General features: G+C 38.4%; 1 protein-coding gene across 1 annotated transcript in view; it reads right to left on the bottom strand.

Moving 5' to 3' along the window:
- The window catches only part of LOC134741734 (protein O-mannosyl-transferase TMTC1-like), a 227,612-nt gene that overhangs the window by 137,843 nt on the left and 74,397 nt on the right, over positions 1 to 15,372 (bottom strand). Inside the window, exon 2 of the mRNA XM_063674626.1 lies at positions 1,704 to 1,881. Coding sequence (XP_063530696.1) covers positions 1,704 to 1,881 — 178 coding nt within the window. The remainder of the gene's footprint in view (positions 1 to 1,703; positions 1,882 to 15,372) is intronic.

The following is a 15,372-nucleotide window of genomic DNA, read 5'->3' as shown; positions in this document are numbered from 1 at the left end:
GTGTACGTCAAGATTATTGTAAAGGTCGTGTCAAAACCAGTTCAAATCCGTTACTATGGTAGGTAAGTCTGAATTGGGCTCTATAAGCATAAGTTACTTTTAGAATAGAATACAATACAATAGAATAAGATTTTATTCGTAAGCACAAACAAACATTACATAATATAAAAGAAATCATAAAATAAGAAAAATAAATAAATAAGAAGAATAGTGTGTTAGAGTTAGTTTTAGTGTATTAGTTTATTTTATTTTTATTTTTTATCTCCGTCAAGATGATCGTCAAGGTCGTATCATAACCAGAAGTAAATCTGAATTTGGCTCTATACCTGACGCGGTAATCTCATTCAACATACGTTTATTCCAATAAATTATGAACACCACTTAAGTCCATTGTTACGAGCACAATGCCGTCAGTAACGCCGAATTATAACCCATACAGCTCGCTGAAACGCCTCCTATTATATTAAAAGCTATTCAACACATTCAAATAGGTACAGCCGCCATCACATACGGAGCGGCCAAGGTGCTCATTAATTTTATTTTATTTATTTTATTTTATTTTATTTATTAACCAACTTTACATTTACAGTTAAACCAAACATGCAAGTTATGGGTTATAAACATATATGTACTTAAAACTAAAATAATATGCTTATCACTAAATTAATTAATATTAATAGTTGTGGGCGTGGATATTGATACTAGGTAGCGGGCTGATGTGGCTAGGAATTTCGGTTCTGATTGCGAGAATATGTCAAGAGTGGGATTATGTAAAATAATGTTATTAATATGGTTAAGTGCGATAAATAGAGGACTAGTGACTAGTGTCATCATATACATAAACGCAATATTCACCGACAAAATCGCAATTTCCTTGTTTTCCACGGCTTCTAAGCAATAGCGACGTTACATGCTGACGATATTACGTCACGATGTATAGGTAATGTCAATTTGTCAGAAGCGTTACGTCAGTAAAGTGCGGGTGCCAGACTTTGACCATCATTTGTGACTTTTGCATTGCTTTAAGACAATGGGTCCCATACAGACATTTGATCCTCAAAACAAACCTGATCGACTGATACCATTAATAAAAAAATAGTGGAAAACCCTATTGTAGGTAAAACATACTTAGGTTATGAGGTAGGCCTTTTAGGCTACGCGCATATATATTAAATATAATAACGGGTCACTCACGTATTTTAAGTCGAAAAACGCTTCGACATGTTTCACTCCGTACCGAGGAGTGTCACCAGGAGCATGCGTTGACGGTGACGGACCGGCGCAGACTGCGGGCCGCGCATATAATTGTAGTAGGTACATAGCGGTCTTTTAGTGTAAGGCCTGAGTGGACGCTCGAAGCGGAGCGTTCGGCGGGACGTGCAGCGTCGCGTCGGGCTCACAAGTGATTTGAGCAGCGTGCACTAAGGCCGCTCCTATACGTTTGCATTTGTTTAACATGCACGCCGCACGCCCCGCCCCGCTGCACGCCCAACTCGAGCGTCCACTCAGGCCTTACACTAAAGGGGCCTACTGACTATCAGTCCGCCGGACGATATAGGCCTGTCAGTTAGAACAAAAATTTGACAGTTCCGAACAACTGACAGGCCGATATCGTCCGGCGGACTGATAGTCAGTGGGCCCCTTTAGGCATGTTGAATAATCAAACTTACTATTTTAAGCATATTTATTAGTACAAAACTTACCGCTTCACTATGAACAGGATGCAGAGCGAACAATAGGCCAGCGAGCGCTGCAAATGGTCGCCGCAGCCGTGCGATTGTCGCGCTCGCGCGCGCGACTAGCGTGCAACTAACGCAGTGAAGGCACGCGTTGGTAAGGTGCCAGTACCAGGGAGAGAGGCCGGAGAAGAGGTAGTTTAGTCTGGAACAAAGAAAAGTAGGTTATTAAAAAAACTGTGAGTCGGACTCGCGCACGAAGGGTTCCGTATCATTACGCAAAAAAACGGCAAAAAAATCAAGTTTGTTGTATGGGAGCCCCACTTAAATATTAATTTTATTTTGTTTTTAGTATTTTTTGTTACAGCGGCAACAGAAATACATCATCTGTGAAAATTTCAACTGTCTAGCTATCACGGTTCATGAGATACAGCCTGGTGACAGCGGAGTCTTAGTAATAGGGTCCCGTTTTTACCCTTTAGGTACGGAACCCTAAAAAACAAATCAAAGGTCTCATCTTAATAGGTACAATGAATGTTGTGTATGACATTTCTTATACCAATGCACTGCCATGCTGTTGTAATTGGTATGTAACCTTTAATCTCCATTATATTTTTATTAAGGATAATAAAACCTCCATAATCCATATACGATCGATCTCACGCCCGAATGCGTGTAAATGAACTGTAAACACGACAGGCTTTATTCTGGTATCTATTCACCCTAAACCTAAAGTCATATCGTTATACAGCTTTGTATGAAGATACGACCTTTTGTTGTTAAACGTTATTTACAAAAAGTCTTATCTTTGTATAGATTCGTATGGAGATATGACGTTTTGTGTATAAGCGTTATGCGTGTCTTGTCTGAGCCGTTTGCATCTTGCAGACAATTCGAAGCCTTCAAACGTTCTCTTTAAGCGTTTTGGGCGTGGTACAAGTTATAGGATTATTGCTTGTTTCGTTTTCTGAATTGAAAGTCTGGAACTTAGTAGGTCACATTTCGCAAGCAAGAACGGGAAATACCATGCGCGCCAAGTGTCAATTTTGATCGAATTTTGTCGATTTTTAGATATGGTAAGATTACATCGCGCTCCTTACGCTATATACGCTTTGTGCATGTATTTAGAGTGAGACAGGTGTAGGACAAATATATTGCACTGGTAATGCAATGTTTAATAACACAAATCCGTTCAATAGCACTGATCTTTTGTTCATATTTAACTACATTAACGACAGAGAATTTATTGTAGAAAAGACGAGTAATCCAGAACTCAAAGAATTATCACTGCCTGCGGTTGATTCTAAACGTCTAGTTCTACTTATCAAACTAGTGTTAGCGTCTAACAAACACAAACATTTCTGAAAAAGGTTATTTCTGTGGACAATAATGTTTAGGACAATATTTTAAGAACAATAATAACTGCATCAATAAATTGCTCTGATATTTAGATTAAGGTAATATTTGTAAAACTTGACAATTTAAGTGCTTGTTGCTAGGCCTATTCGAATAAAGAATATTTTGGACTCTTGACTCTCTGGACTCTAGTTTTTATAATTTGAGTCTAAAGTACTGAAAAGATGTATCCTACCTGCGAGGGCCTAGCGTGAAAAATTGTTTTAGATTATCTTAAATTGGCTATGTCTACGGAAATGACGCGAACGAGTTAAGTATACTTAGGTACTTTAAAATACCCGCTATTTGCTACACTAGTAGGCGTAGCTCGCACTTAAAAAAATAGAGGTTTGAAGCAGTTTTCTGATATAAAATTCTATTATGATTATTTTTGAAATGATACGATTACTTGCTCTGATTGGTGCGCGTAATGTGCCCTGCGAGTCGTGTCATTAGGCATCTCGCTGACACTTAATATTACGAACTGCCAGTCGTATTAAAGTCTCGTCATAACAATATTATGATGAAAACTATAACAAATAAAAAACTGGTTGTAAAGTCGGTTTAAAACGATAATTTTGCGTGATAACGTCATAAGAAAACAATGATGAAAAGGCCGTAACGTTACCATGGAGATCTGTCCACAACGTTACCATGGAGATCTGTCCACAACGTGACACTTTAGTGCATGCTACCGGTGTTCATCGAATTTATAAGACTATTATTTTGCAGTGCACGACGTACACCCGCCGCGGACACTCGTGCCTGAGGAAGGATTCCCGAAGAATCCGAAACATATTAGATTATTTAAAATCGGGTCACTCACGTATTATTAAGTCGAATAGCTCTAAAATAAATAAAAAATAAAAAAATCTAATATGTTTGAGTCTCACGGGAGTTTTATAGTTAAAATCCGAAACATGTCGCCAAAAGCGTCTAAAAAACTAGTGAGTGAAACCGTACTGATCTAAATATTTTGAAATATGTCTCACTATAGTTTAATTTCGGTTATTGCAGACGTTATCATGTCAAAAATATTAAATACCGCTCCCGCTATCGCTCACATTTTGTGCCACGTCCATAAGCGTTTCAGTAGCGGTATTTAGGGCGGGAGATGTTACTTTGCACGGTAACAATTACACACCCCAGTCTTGAACGTCACATCTAACGTAACTTTATACGTCACACGCTGCGTGCGGCGTAGCTCGTAGTTACGGAGCGTGGCAAAGTATTTTACGTTTAAGCTTTCAGAGATTTAAGGAGAGTGATTTTGTGTGCCTACAGTTGTTTTTTTTTTTTGGTTTTTTTTTTTTCAAAAAAGTATAACACATTTTAAACTTATACAAGTTTCGCCAAACTTGCGTTTAACGGCGAAATGGTGCACTCATTTTCAATGTTAGTACCTTAATCTAAATTTAATGATTAACTTAACCTTAGTAAGATTACTAAGGTTAATATTTTTATATTACATTAACAAAGTGTGTTGTAGGTATATATGTTATATTGTCTTCGGTTACCGCGATAGTTACTCATGAAATAAAACTCTGAAAACGGATTATATGATGTCACCCGTTGACCACGAACGCTGTAAAGAGTTCGAAACGTCGGGATGTATTATAAATTCAATATACGCGATATAATCCGTTTTCATAGTTTTATTTCATGGTATATATGTTGTTATTCTTTAAGAATTTATTTGTAGTTTTACATGTATGTAAAATGTATGATTTTGGTGCAATAAAGGATATTTAATTAGATATACAGGGTGGCTAAAAAAATAAATAAGTGCATTCCCGTTGCCAGGGAGGTTTTGGGATTATACTGAGCAACTTTTACTATGGGACCAACCCCGAAATCGCGACAAAAAATGTGCCCTGCCATAGAAAATGGACCAGCCAAAATGTATAAAATTTTTTTTCGCAATTTCGTGCCGTACCGGCCAAGTGCGAGGCGGACTCGCGCACGAAGGGTTTCGTACCATTACGCAAAAAAGGCAAATAAATCACGTTGTATGGCAGCCCCACTTAAATATTTTGTTTTATTATATTTTTAGTATTTGTTTTTATAGCGGCAACATAAATACATCATCTGTGAACATTTCAACTGTCTATCTATCACCGTTCATGAGATACAGCCTGGTGACAGACAGACGGACGGACAGAAAGACGGACAGTGGAGTCTTAGTAATAGGGTCCCGTTTTTACTCTGGGTACGGAAGCCTAAAAACTGGCCAAGCGCGAGTCGGACTCGCGCACGAAGGGTTCCGTACCATTACGCAAAAAAGGCAAATAAATCACGTTTGTTGTATTGCTTAATAAGGTTGGCTTGACAAATAATCGTTAAGCGATAAAATGGTTTGGAAATGAAATAAAATTCAAGCAAAATAATATATTTTGCTGAAATATACACTCTCTATAAACCATGATAGTAATATCAACTCCATTATGGCGTTGAAATCGATGCCTCTATGCAACTAAACTGCAAAATATGCACATGCACACTCATAGGCCAGGATTACACTTGTAAGTTTTACATACGTAAGTAGGGACACAGCTATACTACAGAATGAGATATGAATATCGTTATCTCATTCTAGCAAATCGCTTTGTCCCTACTTTCGTAAGAAAAACTTACAAGTGTAATCCTGGCCATACTTTAATAACGCACGGATTTATGGCATCTGTCCACTTCACAGGGCATTATATAACACGAATATCACAGTAAAACGAGTAGTTTACTCGAACACTTCACAGTACATTTTTTTTTTGTATTTTAAAACTCTTTATTTACATACAAGATATATACAGTGGTACTACTTAGTACGTAAACGAAATTAATAACTAGCTTATATCTAAAATAGGCCCGTGATGCATTGTACCAAGGATTCTGGCGGCATTTCCCCGCTGTATCGCAATGCTGATACGTTGTGCGAGGAAACCGCCAGCTCTTCGGTCACCAGTTACGTCAACTAGACGCTTCTCGATTTCTGCAAACAACTTGTGCGCGCTGGGACCCCATGGACCTAGAGTTTCATAATTATATCACGTCGACGAGTAGTTTATAACCGCAACATGGAAATAAAATGAAATGAGTACTAATATTAATATTCTGGCCCACTACGCTGTAACAGTTATAAGAAAACATTCCAAATTGCATCTAAATTCCAAATTTAAACTCGTTTTGCAATGGCTGTTACGACTTACGAAGTACCATATTACACATTATTATTTACAACGACGGGACTTAATCGCGTAAAATAAGTTTTAAATTTACCTCCGACGTTTCGAGGACGGCGTTGTCCCCGTGGTCTCGGAGAAGACTGATCTTCTAGGCGCGCGAGTTTTTCGAACTACCTGCACTTAGTCTTGTTTATTAACTTGAACGTTTTGCGCACTAGGGATGTTACCGGGGCGACACACAACACTCACAATATTCGATTTTTCAACTTTCGATACTTTTTAAGTCCCGTCGTTGTAAATAATAATGAGTAAAAATCGTGAAAGTTTAAATCAGTACCATATTACAATCAACTTCTTTTGTAAATTTCCAGATTTTATTAAAAGTTTACAGGTAAAGGAGGTTTCGAGGAAAGTTTTCCGTAATAAATTTCGAAGTTTTTCATGTATGGTCGAGTTTACAAACATCCTTACAAGCCTACGCCATTAAAAAAACATATTTACAAAACCTTATTATCAGTGCCTTAGAGGCGTGTAAATATGTTTTTGGAACGTTTTAAAGATGTTTTCATTTCTCATGCTCTGAAAGAGGGTCATTGTTGTTCTAAAAGGTGTGCAGAAAATAATACGTCTCTGCACTAGAGCATTTTATTTTCAGGTACGATTATTTCTATTTTTTTACAATAAGCAATTGAAATTTGGGTTTAAATAAATTTGTTATAAAATCTCCATTCTGATATTTAACTCCCCATTCCATAAAAAACGATACTTTTGCCTAAATTGTTAATTAAAAGTACCCCCAAGAACTACTCTAAAAATGTATACTCAGTCATGTTTTTAAAATAACACATGCATCATTTTACATTCCTCGTATTCAAAATGAAAAGTAGTGTTTAAGTCGGGTGAAAGGCATCATTTCAGCCTCGGAATATTGGCGCTCTCACTGCGTTCGAGCGCCAAACAACCTCGGCAGATATAAGTGCCTTTCATCCCTTGGTTAACAATCTACTATTGTGAACTAGCCTATACAACGTTATGAAAAGAAAATGATGGAGACACATTACTTCCTTACTTTAACTCTGGCTCACGTTCCGCCATACATCATGTCGGCGCCGCGCCATGGCTTTATTTTAAAGATTGCTTGCTTCTCTAGCAACGAATATTATTTATGCATTACATTTTTAGGGTTCCGTACCCGTAAGGGTAAAAACGGGACCCTATTACTAAGACTCCGCTGTCCGTCTGTCTGTCACCAGGCTGTAGGCTGTATCTCATGAACCGTGATAGCTAGACAGCTGAAAATTTTCACAGATGATGTATTTCTGTTGCCGCAATAACAACAAATACTAAAAACACCGGTCAAGTGCGAGTCGGACTCGCGCACGAAGGGTTCCGTACCATTACGGAAAAAAAACAGCAAAAATATCACGTTTGTTGTATGGGAGCCCCATTTAAATATTTATATTATTCTGTTTTTAGTATTTGTTGTTATAGCGGCAACAGAGTGAAAATTTCAACTGTCTAACTATCACGGTTCATGAGATACAGCCTGGTGACAGACAGACAGACAGACGGACAGACGGACAGCGGAGTCTTAGTAATAGGGTCCCGTTTTTACCCTATGGGTACGGAACCCTAATACGGAACCTTCGGTGCGCGAGTCCGACTCGCACTTGGCCGTTTTTTTTGTCTTCGCAAACAAATTGCGTCAAGTTATGAACGAACGTAATGATTTAAGGTACTGTTTGGATTTAGACTACACCAGAATTACTGCAACAGAAGTGCGGCGCGACATTACATACCTATGTTACTTGAATTTTCATGTCAAATTTCATGTTACAGTATAAATTATACAGCTACCCTCAAGGGATGGGACGTTTTTTGACGCTATAGAGTTTTCGTAATATAGAGATATAGTTATTTGTGCAACAAGAAAGTTGGTTTTTCTTGCGAGTGTTGATTTTGAGTCCCGAGTAAGCGAAAGATTCTATAAGATTCTAAGTTAGAATCTTGAGCGTAGCGAGGGACTCAAAAACACGAGATGTAAAATAACTTTGCTCTCGTGTGACAAATAAAATTAGTGGTGAGAACATATTAAAGGTTAAAATGTATTTCGAATTTGTAATAGACCCCGAAGTATGAAGTGGCAGTTCGTGGCCTTCACTAAATTAAAAAGCTACTTTGTTTCACTCCCTGGAGTAACATAAGTCGCACTTTCCACACTCCAGGGAGTGACGACAGTAGGCTTATTCGAGCTGCTGAGGTGAAAAATTAATATTAAAGTAAAACAACCATAGCCAACAAATATCGACGTTATAGCTAGTGAATCGTAATATCGAGTGACGTTATAACGAATACACTGTATTTCGGAATGTTGTTTTAAAATCAAAACGTAACGTTGAAAGATGATGCTGATATTGAGCGAGAACGGAGGGCGTTGTCTGTTAGGACGAATATGCCCATTTGCGTCAAGGTTTGACTGTCAGTACATAAATCATTGCCATACAAGGGCCTGACACTCTTTGATAGAGAAAGATAGTCTTATTGCGATTCCTATAAGGGAAAAGAGAAAATAGTGTCATGCTTTGTCCTTATCACCGACCGGGTTTTTTTTTCAAGGTCGGGTTATGGCAGCATAGGTAGGAGGCGATGGCGAAATACCGAAATTTGTAAGAGTGAAAGAGAAAAAGGATTATGCTGCCATACATTAACCTGTCAATACATGAATATGTCTTTCTCTTACCCCTGGTCGCTCGGTTTCATGTTTATAACTACTATACTATGTCTATGTTGCCATATGATACATGTACTGACAGGCAAGCCAATATACTGTATGTAGAAATAGAAATAGAAGGCTGTAACTTCGATTGTATGGCATTGGCTAGCTTCGTGTCTTGCGAAGATACACTACTTCCTTACTTGAACTCTGGCACCATACATCACGACGCGCGAAGACTTTATTCCAGAGATTGCTTCGTTAAGAACAGTCTTCCGTCTCTGCCAATTTGTTAGCGGATGAAAGGGACGTGCAGTGCATTTACGAGCAGCAATTGCATTTTTACAACCACACACGTAAAGAAAAAACCGGCCAAGTGTGAGTCGGACTCGCGCACGAAGGGTTCCGTACCATTACGCAAAAACGGCAAAATCACGTTTGTTGTAAGGGAGCCCCACTTAAATTTTAATTTTATTCTGTTTTTAGGGTTCCGTACCCAAAGGGTAAAAACGGGACCCTATTACTAAGACTCCGCTGTACGTCTGTCCGTCTGTCTGTCACCAGGCTGTATCTCATGAACCGTGATAGCTAGACAGTTGAAATTTTCACAGATGATGTATTTCTGTTGCCGCTATAACAACAAATACTAAAAATTACTGAACCCTCGGTGCGCGAGTCCGACTCGCACTTGGCCGGTTTTTTTAGTATTTGTTATAGCGGCAACAAAAATACATCATTGTGGTATATAGAAATATCGTAAAAGACAGTCCGATATTTCGGTATTCCGTAATTCCGGTATTTATGCCCTAGTTAGCATCTATATAACGCTGCATCTTATGTAGGCGAACACTTGCGAAAGCGAAGCGAAGCGGCGCGGCGCGGCGCGGCGAGCCCAAGGCGTTCGCGTTCGCAACGAGATCGCCCACGTAGAACACTCTTATAGGTCTCAAAGGATTGATTCACCCCGCGCCGCATCGCGCGGCTTCGCATTGGCGTGTTGTTAGCCTGCGTAGTACGCTGCGTAACGCGACTGTTTTATATATTTAGATGAGGATTTTTTTACTGTAGTTATTTTTAACTGAGTTCATCTTATAAGACAAGGGAAGTTAAGTGACGAAGCCCTCCAGTGGTGAAGGCCGGAGGTTCGTCACTTTTTCTTTAATATATGACATCTATTACAGTTTTTAATTTATATATAGTAGTGTGACTACTTAAAAAACACAAATCAAAATATTTAATAAAATAATTTGATTTGTTCCCAAACTTGTTCAAGGGAAGTTAAATTGAACAGTAAACTTGTATTTAAAACTCTAGTCAACCTAATGGCATCACGCCAGGTATCTACCAGAGTACACTTAAATAGAGTAGTCTATCTTCAAACAAGGGTACAATGGACGTGCCGAGTGCAAAAAACAAGCCACACTACAATGATACGACCAAGGAATTCAAGTTTGGAAAATTCTGGACAGTAAACACCGGCGTGATTGACGCAACAGTATCTCGCCGCGAGATAGACTACCCGTCTTTTACTAACTGTATGAATTAAAGGGAGACGGGTAGCCTATGTCGCGGCGAGATACTCTCGCGCCAATCATGTGCTAGCCCGGCTGGAAGTAGCGAGGGCAAAGTGTTCAAAATATTATTATTAGTTTATTTTATAATTATGAAAGAGCATTAGAGCATGCAAAATGCAGTAAAAGTCACGTGTGAGATGTGCGCGAATAACCAATATGATCATCCAGGTCGGATCAAAACCAGTTCAAAAACATATCAAGTTGTCCTGGCTCCTAGTCCGTCCACTAAGTTGGGTCATGGTCAACAAATTCAACTACCCAAAAAAAAATTCTAGCCTATCTGAGTGTCCCACTGCTGGGCAAAGGCCTCTCTCCTTGGTTTCAACGACTCCCGATTTGGTGTTTCCTCCGACCAGTTGTTTAGGAAGCTGTCCAGGTCATCCCGCCATCTCCGTTTAGGCCTGCCCCGTCCACGTCCCTCTACCGGCGTCCACTTGGTGACTAAGCTAGCCCACCTCTCCGGATGCATGCGGTAGAGATTATCAAAAAAAAATAAAACAAAAATCAAAAATGTTTATTTTCTTTAACAATCTCATCATCTTAAAAATTAGTGGTGGAACCTCCTTTTAAGCTTTAAAAGCCTGTGCCAGGAGGTACCGCCCTTCCTTATCTGGAGAATATTAACAATAGTGCGTGCTACATTTATGAGTAGGTATTTATGCTAGGTAAATATTACATTAAGATTTACTTACAGTTACAGATTGAAGGCAAAACTTGAATTATAAATTCAGAGATAGTTTACTGTCATTGGTTTAAACTGTGCTAGTACATCCTTAATCTTGGCAGTCTGCCTTTGAAAGTTCACCACAAAATCTAGTGATTTATCTTATTTACAGATTTTATTAATTCTTTGTTCTTTATTCTGAACAATAATGATTGTGTTGTGTGTGTGTGTGTTGTGTTGGGTTGCTTAATAATTCTGCAAAGAGGTGAGAACCAGCTTTATTTAATTTGAAAAAGCAAAAATAAATAAATTAAAGCCACAGCATAGCGCATAACAACTATTATAGCCGTAATAGATGTCATATATTAAAGAAAAAAAAAACCCTTACTTGCCCTTAGAGCTGGTCAAAGACGCCTAGTCTTACTAAGTTGGCATATAGTCGAGAAATTCGGACGGGCACCGCCGTGGCGGCGTGGCCTAGGGGTTCGTGGCGTTAGCCGCGATAGCTAAAGACGCCGGTTCGAATCCGGCCTTCACCACTGGAGGGCTTCGTCACTTTTTCTTTAATATATGACATCTATTACAGTTTTTAATTTATATATAGTAGTGTGACTACTTAAAAAACACAAATCAAAATATTTAATCAAATAATTTGATTTGTTCCCAAACATATTCAACTATTATAGCCATTAAAAAACTACAACTTATGTAAAAAACAATACACTCCTTTTTTGGGCAGTCGTGTTAAAAAAACAAAACATAGTAAATACCCCTTTTTTGACCGAGCGTAGAGAAGCGTATCGGATTCAACTTGGGAGTAAAATGCTTTCGTATATCCATCCGGCTGCTGTCCGACTATTCTTCTCTACCACGAGTCCCTGAGTTCACTGACAGTGTCAACACTGACATATGCCAACGTTTACGTAATTTACTTTCTATACATCTCGCTCGCACTATTATGTCAGAACGAGCGAGATGCATAGAAAGTAATTTACGTTCACGCTAGCGTTTATGTCAGTGCCAAGCTGGACTGGTGCCACACAGGTCCCATTTTACAACCGGGTCGCGTGAATTATAAAATATAAATAAATAAAAATAAAAAATATTTTTTTTTCCTACGCTTATATTTTTGGTTATGTTTCAAAATAGACTCCGCCTTAGGAAATTGTGATGTCCGCAGCTCACAGACCACTAGTTTAGTTATAATTCATTCAGGTGTTTAATGTATTTTAGTTTAGAGGATATAACCAAACGGAGACGCCTTGCCTGTAATTTTCTGTACAAAAAAGTGACGATTTTGGGGGGAACGTCAAATGTATACGTAACGTAAAAATAGCCATGTCAGATAAACGTCAGTCCATACATTGTGTATGACAATTGGCCGACTATTTTCGACAGAGGGGAACGCCTGTTAATGGCTACTCCGTTTGGTTATATCCTCTAAGTATTTTAGTCCAATAAATTCCAAGTTATTATTTACAACGACGGGACTTAATCGCGTACAAAAAAAAGTTTTAACTTTTACCTCCTTTCCTTTCTTTTTTTTTTCTTTTTTTTCCTTTTTTTAGTTTTTTTTTTTTACGCCGTCCTCGAAACGTCGGAGGTAGTGTTTGCACGACGGATCTGAAATGTATGGGAAGATCCGCGAATCCGGATCCAGATCCGGATAATTTCATATATTTCGGATCCGGATTGCAAACCCTAGTCGGAGGTAAAAGTTAAAACTTTTTTTTACGCGATTAGGTCCCGTCGTTGTAAATAATAATGAGTAAAAATCGTGAAAGTTTAAAATCCAAGTTTTGTTGCAGTAAAAAAAATTCGTTCGCAACAAGAATTTAAAATACAAACTTTAAAAAAGTATCTTCATTGTCTAGCTAGACTTAACGGCCATTGTCGATGCCAATGAAGCTGTATATTCACGACTTCCTGAGGCCAACACTCCGATTCAGGTTTATAAATATGTTTTAATTTCAAACAGGTTGATTTAAATTAACACGATTTTCACTCATAATTTGTTTACCTGAATCGGGACTGAATTCGAACTTATATATTTTTTATTTATTTATTTATTATAAACTGATCGGCGATTGGCCCTAGTCACACCTGATGGAAAGTGAAGACAGGGCCTAAGATGGAGCTCACCGGTTCAGTAACAGCATATTCACTCTTGTTTTAAAGAGACCGAGGTCATATTGATCAGGGAATACAGATGGCGGGAGCGCATTCCATTCCTTAGCCGCCCGTACCAAAAAGGAGGGGGCAAAACGTTTCGTCCGAACGAATGGAATGTGGACCACGAACGGGTGCATTCGCTTACTTACATTACTTATTTTGATATCAAAATGATGTCACTTTGTTGTCATTTAACACGTGCATTTCGCTCGGACATGTTCGAACATGTCGCACGTGCAATAAATATACAAATACGATATACACATGATATATATTGTTATGATATGTATTGTTGTAATGTGTATTGTTGTATTTTATATATTTAAGTATTTATCTATTATATGTTGTCTGTTGGATCAAAAAAGCGATGGCTCGATGTCGTGAAAGCCTATATGAGAGTAAACTGGCTCATACGAGAGGACGCCTAGGATCGGGCAAAGTGGAGAAAGGCAAGTAGGAAAGCGGAACCTGGCAAAGGCCGGGATAAAGTTAGCTAGAAGAAGAAGATGTTGTCTGTTGGTTATTTTTTTGTATGTAATACAAAGAGAAATATGATCTGATCTGACAGGTCTCACAGTGACAGTCTATTTGTAGAAAATGCTTTTAAGGCGCACGCGAGCTTTATAATTAATTTGTTTGCCACTGACACTAAATACAAAACTCTGTTTCCGTAAAAAGTTCCAAATTCTTTAAAAAAGTATCTTCATTGTCTAGAACTAACAGCCATTGCCGATGCCAAGCCGTAAACACTACTTTCTGGCCCGGCTAGTTTTAAGTCCCAAACTTACTCTTAAAAGTCGCAGTCAACTGTTTCCTTTGCAATTTTCTCGGACTAAAAGACTATTCCCGCTCTGCTGACATCGAAATTCAATTGCAATAAGCCACACGCATAACCGTAACATTGGAATAACAGTTTGGACTTGGAGCTTATTGAGTCACAATACGGAAAACAAATAAATGAGTTTTCAAATGTTACTAAAGGGGCCCACTGACTATCCGTCCGCCGGACGATATCGGCCTGCCAGTTGTTCGGAACTGTCAAATTTTTGTTCTAACTGACAGGCCTATATCGTCCGGCGGACTGATAGTCAATGGGCCCCTTAACAGTTGTTTTGCATTAGGGAAAATACACCCTAGTATTTTGTGGAACGCAAAATGCGCCGCGAATTTGAAAACAATTTTTAAAAATAATAAAAGCATATACGTTGTACTAGTCTACAACGAACTTGTGATACCTCTTATGTTCCAGAGGTGTCCATAGGCTACGGTAATCACTCACCATTAGGCAGATCGTATGCTTCTTTGCGACTTTCTTGATATTAAATATCTACGGCTATGAAGAAGTGATAAGGTAAGTCCATTAAAGAATTTCTAGCCGGTAGGTATATTTATTAACGGATTTTATTTGAAAACCATAAAACCCGTTTTGACTTTAAATATTGATCAAATTACTAGTCACAAAACGACGCTGTTGTTGAAATATGATAATGGAACTTAATTAGTTTAACGTTTTGTTTAGTAACTTGATTAGAGGAGCCTAATTGCTTTTCAAATCAAATGCGGGTGGTTTTAAATAACTAACTTCAGAAAAGGGAATCTCGAAGTTTTTGTTTACCGAATTTCGGAATGAAGGAAGTTTCCAAAGTACATAATGTCGGGCCAAGCTAATTCAGCATGGAATTTGCAATGACAAAGTGTGGGTGTCATGATAGTAGTAAAATTTGTATGAACATATGACACTTGTCTGTGTAAAAATTTAGACGGGCTTTTAGGCGGAGCGATATGTCGCTGAACTAATAGAACACTGATTTAAACTTTCACGATTTTTACTCATTATTATTTACAACGACGGGACTTAATCGCGTAAAATAAGTATTAAACCCACCTCCGACGTTTCGAGGACGGCGTTGTCCCCGTGGCCTCGGAGAAGACTGGCTAAAGTTGACATCATCATCTTCATCGTCGGAGGTGGGTTTAATACTTATTTTACGCGATTAAG

The sequence above is a fragment of the Cydia strobilella genome, chromosome 5, assembly GCF_947568885.1.
Source record: "Cydia strobilella chromosome 5, ilCydStro3.1, whole genome shotgun sequence".
Lineage (NCBI taxonomy): Eukaryota > Metazoa > Arthropoda > Insecta > Lepidoptera > Tortricidae > Cydia > Cydia strobilella.
This window is presented reverse-complemented; position numbering and strand designations above follow the sequence as displayed.